At 39.4% G+C, this 14,017-nt stretch overlaps 1 protein-coding gene across 1 annotated transcript in view; it reads right to left on the reverse strand.

Annotated features, from left to right (window-relative positions):
* NRDC (nardilysin convertase) overlaps positions 1-14,017 on the reverse strand; it is a 28,275-nt gene that overhangs the window by 6,829 nt on the left and 7,429 nt on the right. Inside the window, exons 5-20 of the mRNA XM_030495400.2 lie at positions 12,910-12,983; positions 11,420-11,515; positions 10,368-10,490; positions 9,480-9,537; positions 8,473-8,546; positions 8,216-8,285; positions 7,745-7,822; positions 7,200-7,320; positions 7,063-7,121; positions 6,464-6,518; positions 4,047-4,151; positions 3,639-3,762; positions 3,032-3,118; positions 2,331-2,450; positions 1,578-1,629; positions 341-491 (exon numbers count right to left, since the gene is read on the reverse strand). Coding sequence (XP_030351260.1) covers positions 341-491; positions 1,578-1,629; positions 2,331-2,450; positions 3,032-3,118; positions 3,639-3,762; positions 4,047-4,151; positions 6,464-6,518; positions 7,063-7,121; positions 7,200-7,320; positions 7,745-7,822; positions 8,216-8,285; positions 8,473-8,546; positions 9,480-9,537; positions 10,368-10,490; positions 11,420-11,515; positions 12,910-12,983 — 1,447 coding nt within the window. The remainder of the gene's footprint in view (positions 1-340; positions 492-1,577; positions 1,630-2,330; positions 2,451-3,031; positions 3,119-3,638; positions 3,763-4,046; positions 4,152-6,463; positions 6,519-7,062; positions 7,122-7,199; positions 7,321-7,744; positions 7,823-8,215; positions 8,286-8,472; positions 8,547-9,479; positions 9,538-10,367; positions 10,491-11,419; positions 11,516-12,909; positions 12,984-14,017) is intronic.

Here is a 14,017-nt window from a genome sequence, read left to right on the forward strand (position 1 = left end):
TAGCTTATAGAGACTCTAGCACTCTGTATGGACATGGGAGACTCATAGCTCTTTTTAAAGGGAAGGCTGTTAAAGTCTTCATCAGTTAGTTATTAATTAAAGGAAGATTTCTCTTGAGTCAGTCTGAGGTCAGTAATTTGAGCTTGTGAAAGTGAATACATCTTTATACATGACAGCACATGAAAAAGCATTTGCTGTATTACCCTGTATCCAGAGACACACATTTTCCAGTTTAAAATGCCCCATCTAAATATTCAAACAGGCTCCAGGTGCCAGGAGAAAAGCACAGCCCCTGGGAAGCAGCATGCTCAGAAGTACTTAGAAGATCAGCAGTACTTACAGGTAGTTTGTGATTGAAACCCTTCACTTGAATGACTAAGCCGTGCTCTCCAGCTACAAGCTTGTATTCCAACTGAGCGACGTCTGCTTCGTAAGCTGGCTCACCAAGATTGTGGGAAAGGATGTTTACAAAGGTATCAAACAAAACTATGCTGCATGGAGAAAAGGCAGAGGGTTAAAAAGAAAGGAAGAAAAAGATGGAATAGAAGAAAGATAAAAATAAAGTTCGACAAGTTTGATGGTTGATGGAACACAAGAAGTTCTACGGAAGAATGTATCTGAGTAAAATGAGACTCAAAAAGAAACTTTCCACAAAGCCAGAACTACAGAATGCAGTTTCCCCTTGTCCAGAAAGCACATGACACTACTTCAAAATTATTTTGACATTCAACTGTTCTTTGCAATAAATAAGATTCCAGCTTCATGTGATTTAAGCCTTCTTCAAGATAGGGATGCACATTGTAACATGCCAATGCTCAAAACATTGAATAATCACACAAAAAGAGATAATTACATTTTGTGTAAAGGAATGGAGGACGGATGGACTCAGTTACGCTGAAGAGTTGAGTAATGAGATGATTATTTATCTATCAAGATAAAAATAAGCTAGAGCAAATCAGACTTCCCACTGTGGAAACTGCAGTCTCTGCTTTCAGGTTTTTGTTACTGCCTGGATTCTAATTCAAAGCTCCATCTAACAAAGCCCTGATGAAACCACATTTATAAAGGCTTTCCCATTACATTAGTTGTGCAGGACTCTGCAGGCTTGTGACAAAAGTACTACAAAATCTGTTACAAATGGCAATGCCAGCCCAAGACCAGCACACACACAGCACGTGCAGAGCTGCAATCTGGAGGTCTCTCTAACCAACAGTCGGTTTCTCAATGTCTCTTCACCTGCTCCTACAGCCTCCCAGGTTGCTGGTTCAGGACATGGCTGTGGACTGCTCTTTTCACTAGGGAGTCCTCTAAGCACTTCCTTCTGGAATGCTGCTGCTGTTACATTATTTTTCCCAAAACTTGCAATGGGGAATACCACAGCAAGAAACTCCAGTGCATCTGTGCGCTACAGTAATGACCTGCTGAGAACCACCCTCACTGAACTACAGGTAAAACAAGGGACGTGTAAGAACGTGGGAAAAAGAAGTCTTATTCTATTCCAGGTTAAATTTAATCTCTCTTACTGGTTTTTCACCAAGTATGGTAATTTAGTTAAGCATAAATAATACAATCCTCACTTCTCTGCAGACTGCTGTATCAATGGAGAGATCAGATGGAATCGAACATAACCTGGTGGGGAAAAAGAAACTTAAATGAGTAATTGTATAAAAAGTGACAGCTTTCTAAAGTCAAATATATTTCCATCAGGTTGTTCTTTGGTCACAGTTTGAGTCTAATGAAATGGTCATTCAGCTATAAGAATATATTTTGGCTTATATTAAGTCATCATCAAATGTCTTCTCTTTTTCACTCCAAATTCTTCCCTTAAAAACACTAAACATTAGAAAACACAAAGCTGTGCTTTGCAGAATATTAACTCACATGGTGTGACCTATATAGATAAAAATACTCCACTAAACATCTGTTTAACAGACACTAAAAATTGTGACATCCTGCTTGAAAGCAGCAATACATTTTACACATTTGTCTTATTTTTCTCCTCCTGGAGAAGAGACTATAGTCTCCTCTAATTGATGTGTTCCTTTGTCTCAGTATCATATTCTGTCTGCCCACAGTCAGACATTCAGAAGTCAGTATATTTCAGTGATTCCACTTTTCAACCTGAGGTATCAGCAGGGTTTCTTCACTGCAAGGTAGTTTACCTGCTTCTCTTTCATCGTAGCTAATAAACATATCAAAGGGACCACGGAGGAGCTGACAATAAACACTGAGTTTAAGTGAACACTATCACGGATTATTTGCCTTCAGAGAAATTCCAGCGGGTAAAAACAGGGACTTCCTGTTCTTCAGAAAGCCCTAAAGGTGTTTACCTTTTGGGATTTTGAATTTATCATCCTTCTTGTACCAGAGGCAGCCTTGTTGTGTGCTTAGTGTTTTGACCGGATATTCTGTCTCGGGGCAGTCAGCAACTTTCAAAGCAAAGTCAGTGGCTAACAAAAAGGAAAACCAAGCCAAAACCATTAGTTAGTGGGTTCACACACAGAGACAGGCTACATACATGAATGTCTTTAGAATTATCAACAAAATACATGTTTTCCCTTCCATCTTGCTGCATTATATGCAATAATGCTTTCCTGCACCAAAGATCATTTATTTTTCAGCTGCGCACCAGAACATCAGAAGCTGTGCAGAAATGGTGATGTTACATTCCACACAGGATACAAGTTATGGGTTTATTTTCATTTGGTCTTGGCAACAAAGCCAGATGGTATTTAGATGCTTTCAAACCCATCAGTATTAGGCAAATAAAATTGCTTCTCTAGGATGTCTGGAGCTCTGAGTGTGAGGCCTGTACTGTTACAGCTGTACGACCTGTAAATTTACACCTTAGAAAACCTCAGTTCTCAAGCTTATAAATAAAAGAATACTAAATAAAATCCAGGTGAACAGAGCTTTCATTTTTTAATTTTCAAAACCAGGTGGATGTTCAGAGGGAAATTAAGATTGTTTTAAACTATAGCAAATTCTCCGATTATTGGGGTAAGCTTTCACTCATGCTCAGGTGCCTTACCTATGTATTTGTTTTCTTCTGGAAGGTGCAAATCCTGATTTAACTCAAAGTCACTGTCCCACAGATCACTCCAGCACTTGTCAATATCTATTAAAAAAACCCATGAAATGAATTTAGTTCAAGCTATCCTATTTCCTAGGCCAGTCCGCTCATCTCTTAGCTATCCCCATGACTATGTGCAGTATGATAGGAGGTTCTTAATGTCGCCCTGTTCATCATGACTCTCTAAACCCCTTCCTACAAACTCCCCTGGAGCAGGACTGAAGTAGTCCTATTAAAAAGTAAATCAAGGCTGCCTGCATCATTAATTCAGTACCAACACACCCTGTCCTTCAGTGTTTGTGCTCTTTTCCCTCTTCAGGACCTGAATGGCAGCCAAGTGGAGGGCTCTGCTAGGATCCCCACCTCCTAAAACTAGGGAGTGGGAATCGGCTGATACCAAACAAAGAACAAAGTTATTGAGTAGGACAGTATTTGACTAATGATGAGGTGAGTAAAGCACTGAGGATTCATTTCCCTACTTCTGTGTGGTTGTATTTTGTGTTGTCACCCTTTCAGTATCTCGTGCACAAATCAGACATTCTCCAAGCTTCTACTGCTGTTTTACCTTCCACGCTGTACTGCGTTCCAAACCACCTCTCTTTTAGGTGACACTGGCCTTCATTGGCAGCAGACAGCAAAATGAGGTTGGCTCTCTGAGGACTGAGCTGGTTAAGGGCATCAGCAATGATCTGCAAGTTCAAGACAATACTTCAGGTCAAATGCAAATCTGGCTCTGTCTGGCTCAGCAAAGACTTCTCAGTCTGAACACAGGAAGTACGAAACAGAACAAGCTTACTTGATTTGTAAAGATCTAAAAAACTAGATTTCCCTTCTTAATATAAGAGTTTCAATTAATACAAAACCTGTGCCTGTATTATGCCTAATTATAAATGCCTATAAGTGCCTATATTATACAGTACATCCACATTCTCCTTACATCAAAACATGTAATCAGAGTTCAAAAAGCATTTACCTCAGGCTTGTATTCAAACAAGAGCTGGTCTCCTGTCAGAAAATCCTCCTTCTGAAACAGCTGCATGTTCTCACAAAGGCTTTCCACGTAGTCCACTGGATCTGTCTGTAAGCAAAGCAAGCAAGCTATTTTTCACATCATCAGAAAACTAAAATATCAATTGTCTCTTCTGAGAAGAGCTTGACAGGTCAGGTATGTCGAGCATGATTTTCATGCTGTGCTTGTTATAGCTTTTAGTTTCAGTTATTAAACTAAATATATTCCATAACCATATCTAATGCTCGGGACTTCTCTGAGAACCCTGAAATATCAGACACATCACCTTTGTAGAAACCTTGAGCAGTTTACAGTCACTGAACCTCCTAGGTTAAAGACCCAGTAGAATGCACTCACTGTATTCAACGAACGCAAGCAGAGCCCCGCAGTTCAAGATTTAAAGTGATCTGGAACCTGAAACGAGCAAGCCAAAAAACTGCTGCTGCTGCGTGAATATCTCTGATTATGCTCCTTTCCCAAGTTCTCTGCCATGATGTACAGTGTGAGGAGGAAGAGATTTGGCTATGCGAACATGGAAGTAGAGACTGCCTTTTAATGGTGTAAGGCTATTTAGTGAAGAGCTTCTTACTGAGTGCTTTTAGGCTTTTTTGAACGAGGAAGCATGATACTATTTATAGTATGATTCTGGGTCCAGACACAGAACACAGTTCACCTGAAAAGAGGTGAGTTTGACACGAATATGCCTTGTAAATGCAGTGGAAAACATGACCATGAATTTCTTAAGACACTGTACACCTGAGGAAACATTAATCCTCTCTTGGGACCTCATTAAACCTCATCCCAAAACCATGCCTCTGTGACCATTTATTCTTTAAGATGGCCATGCATCAGCTCCTTCCATCAACCAGAAGAGGTGCCATGACTAAGTCATTCATCTGTCCATAAGATGCACAACCCTGTCACAAAAGCACATCCATATCTCTGTTCCTTGCTTTCCGAGTTAAATCCCTGCACTGTCAGTAACCTCTTAAGGATCACTCAAAATCAACTGGCTAAAAAGGCAAGACCCTTAACAGTAGGTGTTTCGCTAGTGTAAGCGTGGGTGGTTTTTATTCCCACCTGGCTTGATACTGGGAAGCACATAGTCTAGTAGAGCAGTAACACCTTGGGGAATGTAAAATTCTGTCTGGGAGTACTAAAAAGAACCAAGGCAGCCAATAAGAACCTTTCAGGACTAAATAGCTTCACTTGGATGAAAAAGTAGACAACCTCTGTTGGCAATGATTAAAGACAGAATCCAAGGCCAGGCTGGACAGAGCCTTGGGCAACATGGTCTAGTGTGAGTGTCCCTGCCCATGGTGGGGGTTGGAACTAGTAAATCTTAAGGTCCTTTCCAACCCAAACCATTCTATGAAACTATGATAAAACAGTATGTAGGGCAACAGACATTCATTCCTGAATGTCCATTATATTAAATAGCCATCCCTCACAGATTTTTAGTTCTTCTCTACTGTTCTGGGGAAAACTTTTGTTAAGAGAAGAAAGTTATGTTGTAATCTCGTAACAGTTTAACTTTGCTAACAAATTCATAGAAGTTGTATTCCACTAAAAAAACCCACACCACATGGCATTTAAAAAATGCATTTGTAAATCAGTGTAAACTTTTTCCTATCAGAGAAACCCACAGCTCTGTTATCTATCACTTGGCGTTGTTGGCAGCAGTCCTTGCTGTCTCTATCACTTGCAAACACCACTTCTGCTATTCAAAGGCCACTCAAGACATTCAAAATCCTTCATATGCTATTTTGAAGGCAGAGTTGCAGATGCAAGGACTTGCTAAAAATCACATTTCCAACACCCTGATGCTCACAGCAGACTGCCAGGTCTTAAGAGTGTCTGAAAATACTTGGAGTATCTGGAAAGAAAAACCCTCTGCTTCCACTATTTCCCATTCTTGCTAAATGTAGCTAGAGTAAGAAAGTGAAGTGAGAGTAAGAATGAAGTGAGGCTTCTCAAATTATCTACACTGTGTTCCCTTCTTTTTCTTTACCTCTAATAAAAATGAGTAAGATTCAGTAAGCCAAGGAAGACTTGACACAAAACCTCATTTAACTGTGTAATGTTGTAACAGCAGACAAGGGGGTCATTAGCACCCTAACCTTTGTGAGGCCAGGTCACCAGCAAGCCACCCCTTTCACACAACGTTGCTTTTCTATTCCCCGAAATCAGCAGTGCCAAAACAGCTTAAAAACCCCAGTGAAATTAGGCAAAAGTACATTTCTCTGTCTACAATACAAATTCTTTCAGCAAAATACAGCTTGATCTATTGCTGGTCGATAGAACTTTGAAATGTGTTTCAAAATGAAAAAGAAATCCTTTTTGTGGTTTACCTATATCAACACAAAACAGTGGGTGAATACCTGTTCCTGGTAGTGAAATTCGTTAGCTTCAATCTTCTGTATTTCCTCCCATATTCTGTAAAGGAGGGAGAAAAGAATAAAAGTGGGTTTTTCCTCCATTATTCCACAACATTTATTGAGAACATGATAAAAAAAGCAGTCTTCTAGGAAAGGCACCAAGGGTGAGTTCAGTGATTCATTGAGGTACAAGACATAGAAGCCAGTATTACACGCACTTTGCTTCCATCCAAAAGGGCATTTCTCAATTGGCAGAAAGTTCTGCTATTTTCTGAAGAGGAAGAGACTTAACCACAAAGATTGGCTCAATGGATTCATTTAAATAAACACCTAACATCTACAGTAGTTCAGGTTTATTCAAATCAGGAATCAGATCATCATATATTAAACTAAAAGCACCAAGAAACATGCATAAATATTTAGCAAATTCATTTTTAACTTAGATTGATACATTTCCCGCACAGACAAGCTTTACACAAACAAGCTTTACTACTGACTCACTGTTTATGCTCTAGTAGCTCCCCAAAAAGTGCAAACACTACAAATAAAAGGCTAATGGAAAAGGACAATCTCGAGTATCTGATGTAGTGGCAAACACTTGCCTTTTATCTGGCCCTCTTTTCTGCAGCATCTTCACATACTGAAATACAACATGGGCCACCTGCAGGCGGAAAGGAATAGATGCATTTTTCCAGACAAAAGGAAAACAGTAAGAAAATCAAGTTGCTGTAACCCATACCTCGTAGAAGTGCTTGTAACCTTCATCAGTCAAAGTCACAGAGATGCTGAAGATGGAGTAAGTGGCATTCTGTTCAAATCCTGTCTCAGCATTTCCTCCATATAATGCAAGAGCCCAAAATCTATGGAAGAGTCAAAGGTATTTATTAATTACTCATTTCAGCTTTATTTGAGCTTAGTTACAACTAGCATATCATAGCTTTACATCGATGGCTTTTGATCCATTTACTGTTTATACAAAGCTTTTCCAGCATAGAGATATGAAACTCAGGATACAGAATGTAAGAGAAACAGTGAAAAAGCAAAGTTAGCTTTTGGAGAGCTCTTAAAGATCAGTCACAGCTACTGCTGATCCATGGGTCACAGACCAAAACCCACTTATTTTTGACTTGGGTCTGTCATCAATTTAAATAATATCACTACAAAACACTGATATAAAAAGACTTGGCCTGCTTTTATAGAGAAAATATATACACACAAAATTGAATTTGCTTTTATTTTAATGACAGCAAAGCATTTAATATTTATGCTTCAAAAGATACCTACTTTTTCCTAAGGAAAGAAAGAACGCTGCCTTTGCCTTCATGTCCCACTAACCAGGAAATATAATGAAGAGGCTTTACCCTAAAAGAAAAGATGAGGGTGATTAAATGCCAGGAGGTAACACATTTCACAGGGAGAACTCAAATCACTAGACAAATGATTCAAATATACACTGTCTGTTTCTTCACGGCAAGTTTTGCATTTTCAGGCAGCGTTAGGAGAACAAGGTAAAAATGTGGGAGTTCAGAACTGATCTGAGTCAGTGGGGAATGACATTCAATCAGCTGTGCACCAATTCCACTCAGTTTATAAAAGGAACCATATCTGCATCAGTTTAATTCATTTAAAAAACGCTCTCCTAGCTGAACCAAAGTATCTGTAACAAAACCAAATGAGATTCTTCGGTTTGTTGTGAAAGTCAATACATTATTCATAACATAAACATGGTAAAAGTAAAGTGCAGCGCCACCGTACCTGTAATACTCTTCCTGCGGGGGAAGTGCCCAAGTGATACTCAATAAGTGAACTTTCCTGATTGGAACAACTGAACACAAATAAATTTATTGAATATAAATATACATTATTCATAGATAAGAAATTTTATATCATGCAGAAAGAATGGTTAAAAGTTATTCAGAACCACAAAGAATTGTTCTGCAAAGTATCCAGATCACCCAGAGAAAAATATGAAGCCAGGTATTGGAAACATTGAAACGATCTGGTTTACTTACCTCTGTAAAGCTTGTGAAATTCTGGTGTGTCAAAAGGCTGAGACAGGTGGCCAAAGCTGGGTTTGGGTAAACCACTTGGAAGCAAAATGAGAGTGTGATGTTACTGGCAAGGATTCATGGTTACACTGAGATAATCACAAGAGCATCCCCAGCTCTGATGTGACACAGGCAGTGCACCAGACAACCAGAAAATGGCCCTTTGCAAAGAGCTCAGGATTCAAAGTGGAAGACAACCTGACATTCACTTGCACTCTGCCCACACAACGGAATAGTTATCCAAGATTTAGATACCACATCAACTCCTCCCTGTCCTTCTGTTCAAGGCAGTAACAATAAAAAGCTTTCATAGCAGAGGAAAGCTGAGCTGGCCCTGGATTCACAGAATCCTGACAGATTTCCTTGTGGGGAAGGAGCAGCGAGGAGGTCGGGGGCCAGGAGAGACAAACACGTCTCTGAATGGCATTACACTTTCACAAGCACATTTCCATGCACCACAGAAACAAACATCTTGCAAAAGTAGAAAATGAAAGGGGAAATAAAATGCTTTTCAAGCTAGTGAGGGTTTTGCAGAACCCCCTTTTTAGCACATGGGAGTGAATTATTGAAAAGCCACCCGAAGGATGACATTTAAACTCAAGATATGGTGTTAATTTGTTTTGCTGCTAATTAATTTTGACACAAAGAAAAGATAAGCAATGTAAAATGATAATCTAAGATTGAATGACTTATCAGAAAATCAAGGTATCAGCACATGGTAAGTAAACACTACTGCAAATTAGCACTGTACAGCTTGCAGGCTAAATCACTGTTAAGCAGAAACAGTCTTCCTGAAACAATTAATGCCACTCTCATTCCCAAAGCTGCCTTTTCTTTCCTGGATAAGGCTGTTAATTAACAAATGTTAATTTCCTTAGTTTCTCCAGTAAGGGATTTTTTTTTTTTTAATGCCATCATTTTAAGACAGATAATTGTATTTTTAATGGATTTATTCATCAAAATAATCTTACTTATTTGGGATCTCCGAGAAGATTTCCGTCACCCACTTTTCCAGTGTATCCAGTGTTTCTAATAAGGAGAGAAAACCAGAAAGCATTAATTTCAATCCATCACTCTGTAAATGACTATTAAAGAAGCATTCCATGCCCTAAGTAGTTTACAGTCTAGACAGAAAATAAAAGTGCAGAAGAATTACCACCTCCATTATTATCCACCACCATTTTACAGATGGGAACTACAACCAGTTTTAGCATTCAACAAAACCCCTAAACACAAACCTAACTTGAATACCCACAACTATTCATTTTCAGCACAGGTCTCTACTACATGCTTACCTTCTAAGCAAAGTCTCTTATTCTCAGCAGAAACAACCCATAGGTCTGAAGTCATTTGCTGAAATGAAACTCAATACCATGTGCATAGAATTCAGACTATGGTGAAAACTTAAAATCTTTAGTCTTCCCACAGAAATGTGTTTTAAGACCTCTTTGGAAAGAGACCCGAACAGAACAAGACAACTGGGAGCCCCATTCTCAGTCTCCCCATCATTTTCTGTGGATGGCAGAAACCAGCAGCATTAAGTCATTTAAACAGTCTGACTCCACATTCCTACAAGATTCTTTTTTAAATATATCTTTGGGATTTTACCTTTTGTGTTAATCTGGAATCTATTCAACAGTTTCAATGAAAAGTTTCTCAAGAAGTGGCAGGATGACAGTAGCACAGCACAATTTGCTCAAGTCTTGTTTCGTTTAGAAAATAGGCTAAAATCTACATATAAATACCTCCTGCAGGACTGGACAATCCACTAAAACAGCTTGGGCTACAGCTGAGCTGGTGCCAAAGGCACAACACCACCAGCAGCAATAAGCCTGTTTTTAAGGAACAACTGATGTTACCTTTAGATTGGACAACTAAAGTCATATATTGAGCAGAGTAATGGCGCTGCCAGAAGTCCCTCAGTCTGGCGTAGGTATCAATATTATTCATTTTAGGCTCATGTTTGAGTGTATCTGCGTTACCTGTGAACAGTAAAAGGTGGTTAGTTATTTGGACGCTGGTTACATCAAGACCAGACATACTGAGAATCTCTTTTCCTCCCCTGGTACTGAGTCTAGTCATGGTAAAATGTAATAGAAATTTGAAGTTAATGGAATATTAATTTAATATCTTCCAATTTCTAGTTCCTATTGTAAGGGCAGTTGATATTTCTATGACAAGGAAGTAGAGAGTCCTCATGCATTATCAGACCACCCATGCTGTGCTCTGCACAGCTCACTGCCTGTTGCCAGCTATTCCCTCACCAACAGAACTTGCAGAACAGGGGAGGGAAAAAGAGAGGAAAATATGATGTTCAGAATAGGTTGCTATAGAACTTCACAAAAATTACCTCCCTTTCAAAGCTGACTAACTCTATTACACATCAGACTGCAATTTACATGCTCACCAGCACCACGAGGGCAAAGGAGCTAGGACTCTATTGTCCATGAAAGGAAGGACAAATTTCCCTACTGCTCCATTCACATGGCTGTTAAGGTCTACATCTGCAAGCCCGATGGTGAATTATTCACTTTGAAAAGCCTCCTTAGGCACAAATCCAGAAATACTTTCTTTTTCCGAGAAATTTTAATAGCAAAAAACAAGCTTAAGCAAAACAGAGATGACTCAGAGAACACCACCTCTACATTAACAGGAAGTTACATGATTATATGCCTAGGGCGACCTAGCCTCAACATCACCAAAAAGCAGTACCAGAATGAAAAGTATCTTAAGAAGCAGACAGCTGCTTTTATTCCCAAACATTTTACTGTAAAATGAGTAATTGGTCTGATATTTCTGGGCAAGGCTAGTGTTTCCTGTGATAAAATAGCTCACTTTAGTGCAGCTAACCACTTTCTAGTGGTTAAAAGTTTTAAGTATTGTCATTTTATAACATAAATATAGAACTTACCCCAGAAAAATTTCTTCATAGGATGTCCAGGCCTGGCAAGACTCCCAAATAACATCTCCTTTCTGTTTGCATCAGAGGGTTTTGCTAGCTGATACTCTGTTAATTTAAAGAATTTGCAGTGGCGTGCATCAAAATTTGAGGTCATGTTCCCACAGAATAAAGCAAAAACCCCAACTGATCTGAAAAGAAGACACCACACAGATGCGGCCTGGAATTTGTTTTAATGTATGATGAGGCAATGAAATAGGATAAGAAATAGGACTTGCAGTACTAAGTCAAGAGAAAAGGAAAAACGTAGCTCATTGCTGAGAAGAAAGAGATAAGGAGGGGAAGCACGTAAAGCCCCAACCTGTCCTGTCTGAATGCTTTCAGTCTGTTAAATCTAATGGGAACACAAGGCCATCAATGTTCTACAGGGTCAAGCCCTGCAGAAAGGGACAGAGAACAACTACAAACCTGCTTCTCCCATATATCACACAGAACAACTTCTAGCTTAATAATGAAGTAAGAAACTGAAAGCTGAGCAAGACAGTTTTAAAATCAGTTTGATCTAAATGTGGGATTCTGCCAAAATCAGGAATTCACCTTTTAAACTGCATTTTCCTGTTCCTGTTTTTGCTGGTAATAAAAAACATTACTAATGTACACTAATTCTTTTGGCTGGGCTATTTTGCAGCCAGTTCATCAAGCTGACGTAATTTACTTGGCAGGGCATTACTACAGAGTCAATAGTAGGGAAGGAGTGACTGCATGATGAAGGCAGTGCAAGTGAAGGCATAAAGTGGCTTAAGCTGTTGAAGAACCACACCTTAACTCAAAGACAGGTCCTTGTCTATACTGACACTTACCTAAACTCACAGACTGAATTGCCCATTTTTCCTTGCCAGAAGGCAGATGCAGAATCAATATTTGACCCAGTTGGTATATCTGCCGATAACAGGTTTTTTCTAAAACAGTGAAGTTTTACAGGCAATCTGGAAGTATCCATTACATATTAGAAAATCAAGGGAACACTCCACTCCTACGCCTCGTTCAACTTCCTTTTGTGAAGCAACTTTGTAGTTAAGGAGTGAGAATAAGGAGACAGGTACAATCACCTCAACTTACAGTATTTACTCCACACAGGACTGGAGAGAGCACTGAGGCTATGCTGTAGCTATGGGCATTTTGTTCACTGACGAGCATCCACATGCTCAGGCAATTGCCCTACCAGTTACTGCCAAACCACTTAAAATTACTAATCTCTGATTCAAGAAATGAGATGACAAACTTTGGCAGTGATGGCACTACCTTCAGTCTTTCTCCTATAACAGCCATTGATACCCTTGAAACTTCAATTGAAGAGTTTAATGTCTCTGTCGAGTTAGCTGAACTTGACTGAAGTGCTCAGAAGAGTAGTCCAAAATGGAAACCAATAACCAGTGTTACAAAATAGGTCTTATTTCTTTAAGAAGGTGGGTAACCACAGAGGGCAAATCACTCCTACTTACCACTGTCTACAGCCTCGACTTCTCGGTCTATTGCATCCCTGATCATTAGCGGGTGAATAAAGAATTGTGCCCACCTATGAAACAGAAAAATTTATGTACTTTTCTTTGGTGTCTATTAAGCTAGGATTAAAAAACAGCAATTAACCCCAACATCTACTGGTTTATAAAGCTGCTTGTTTTACTACAAATTACATTATTCTCGACTGCATTATCTTCAGGAAAGACAAAAGCCTGTTTTGTGATACCATCAAAAAAGCAAAGGGCTGGCCTTCCCTGCTTCATGGAGTGGGGATGAATTGATTGGATACAGCACGATATGACACTAACAGGTGCAGGATTATCTGCCTTGGCATCCTTGACATAAGAATGATCATCCCAGATCAGACAAGTGATCCACCTAGTCTGGTTCCTGGCTCTAACAGGGACCAGTATCAAATGCTTCGGAGGAAATCCTTGGTTGTTCATTAGGAACAATATGATCATAGGGAAGTTTCTTCCTAACTCCAGGCAACAAATTGTTGATTTATGCCATGAAACGTAAGTTTTCGTATCCATTACAATTTTATTATCTACTGTAAAAGTCAGAGTTGTCATCCAGATACATCTCTCCTGTACCCATAGAGAGCGAGGCAATGGAAAAGGACAGATCTGCAGTGAACGGTGGCTCTGCAGAAGGCTGCCAGAGAATCTAATACTCTATTAATGGAGTTCTTTTTAATGATGCAGTGAAGTGGTCGAAGCAAAAGGTTAACAGTAATACACTGCTGACAGAGTTCTACAGCTACAGGACCCACGAAGTTAAGATTACTGAAAGGTGGTGTCTTTCAGTTTCTTTAGATCCACAAGTGCTTGAATGAGCTGAAAGCAGCAGCAGCACCCATTTATCTTTGTGTGAGACGCTGTTCTACAGAACTCCCAATTTCTGTGTTTACCCTCCAGTAAGTGATCTGTTGTGACAGATTGCAATGGTATTTATGATTCTTTCACACTTCCAAACATCTAAAAAAGCTGGACTGTTCTGCAAATGAAAGCTGAATGTGGCCCAGTAGAGTAAAATTTAGGCAATACTTTGTAAAAATGTGCCAACACTTGTTCTTGGTGTCATCAC

The sequence above is a fragment of the Strigops habroptila genome, chromosome 8, assembly GCF_004027225.2.
Source record: "Strigops habroptila isolate Jane chromosome 8, bStrHab1.2.pri, whole genome shotgun sequence".
Lineage (NCBI taxonomy): Eukaryota > Metazoa > Chordata > Aves > Psittaciformes > Psittacidae > Strigops > Strigops habroptila.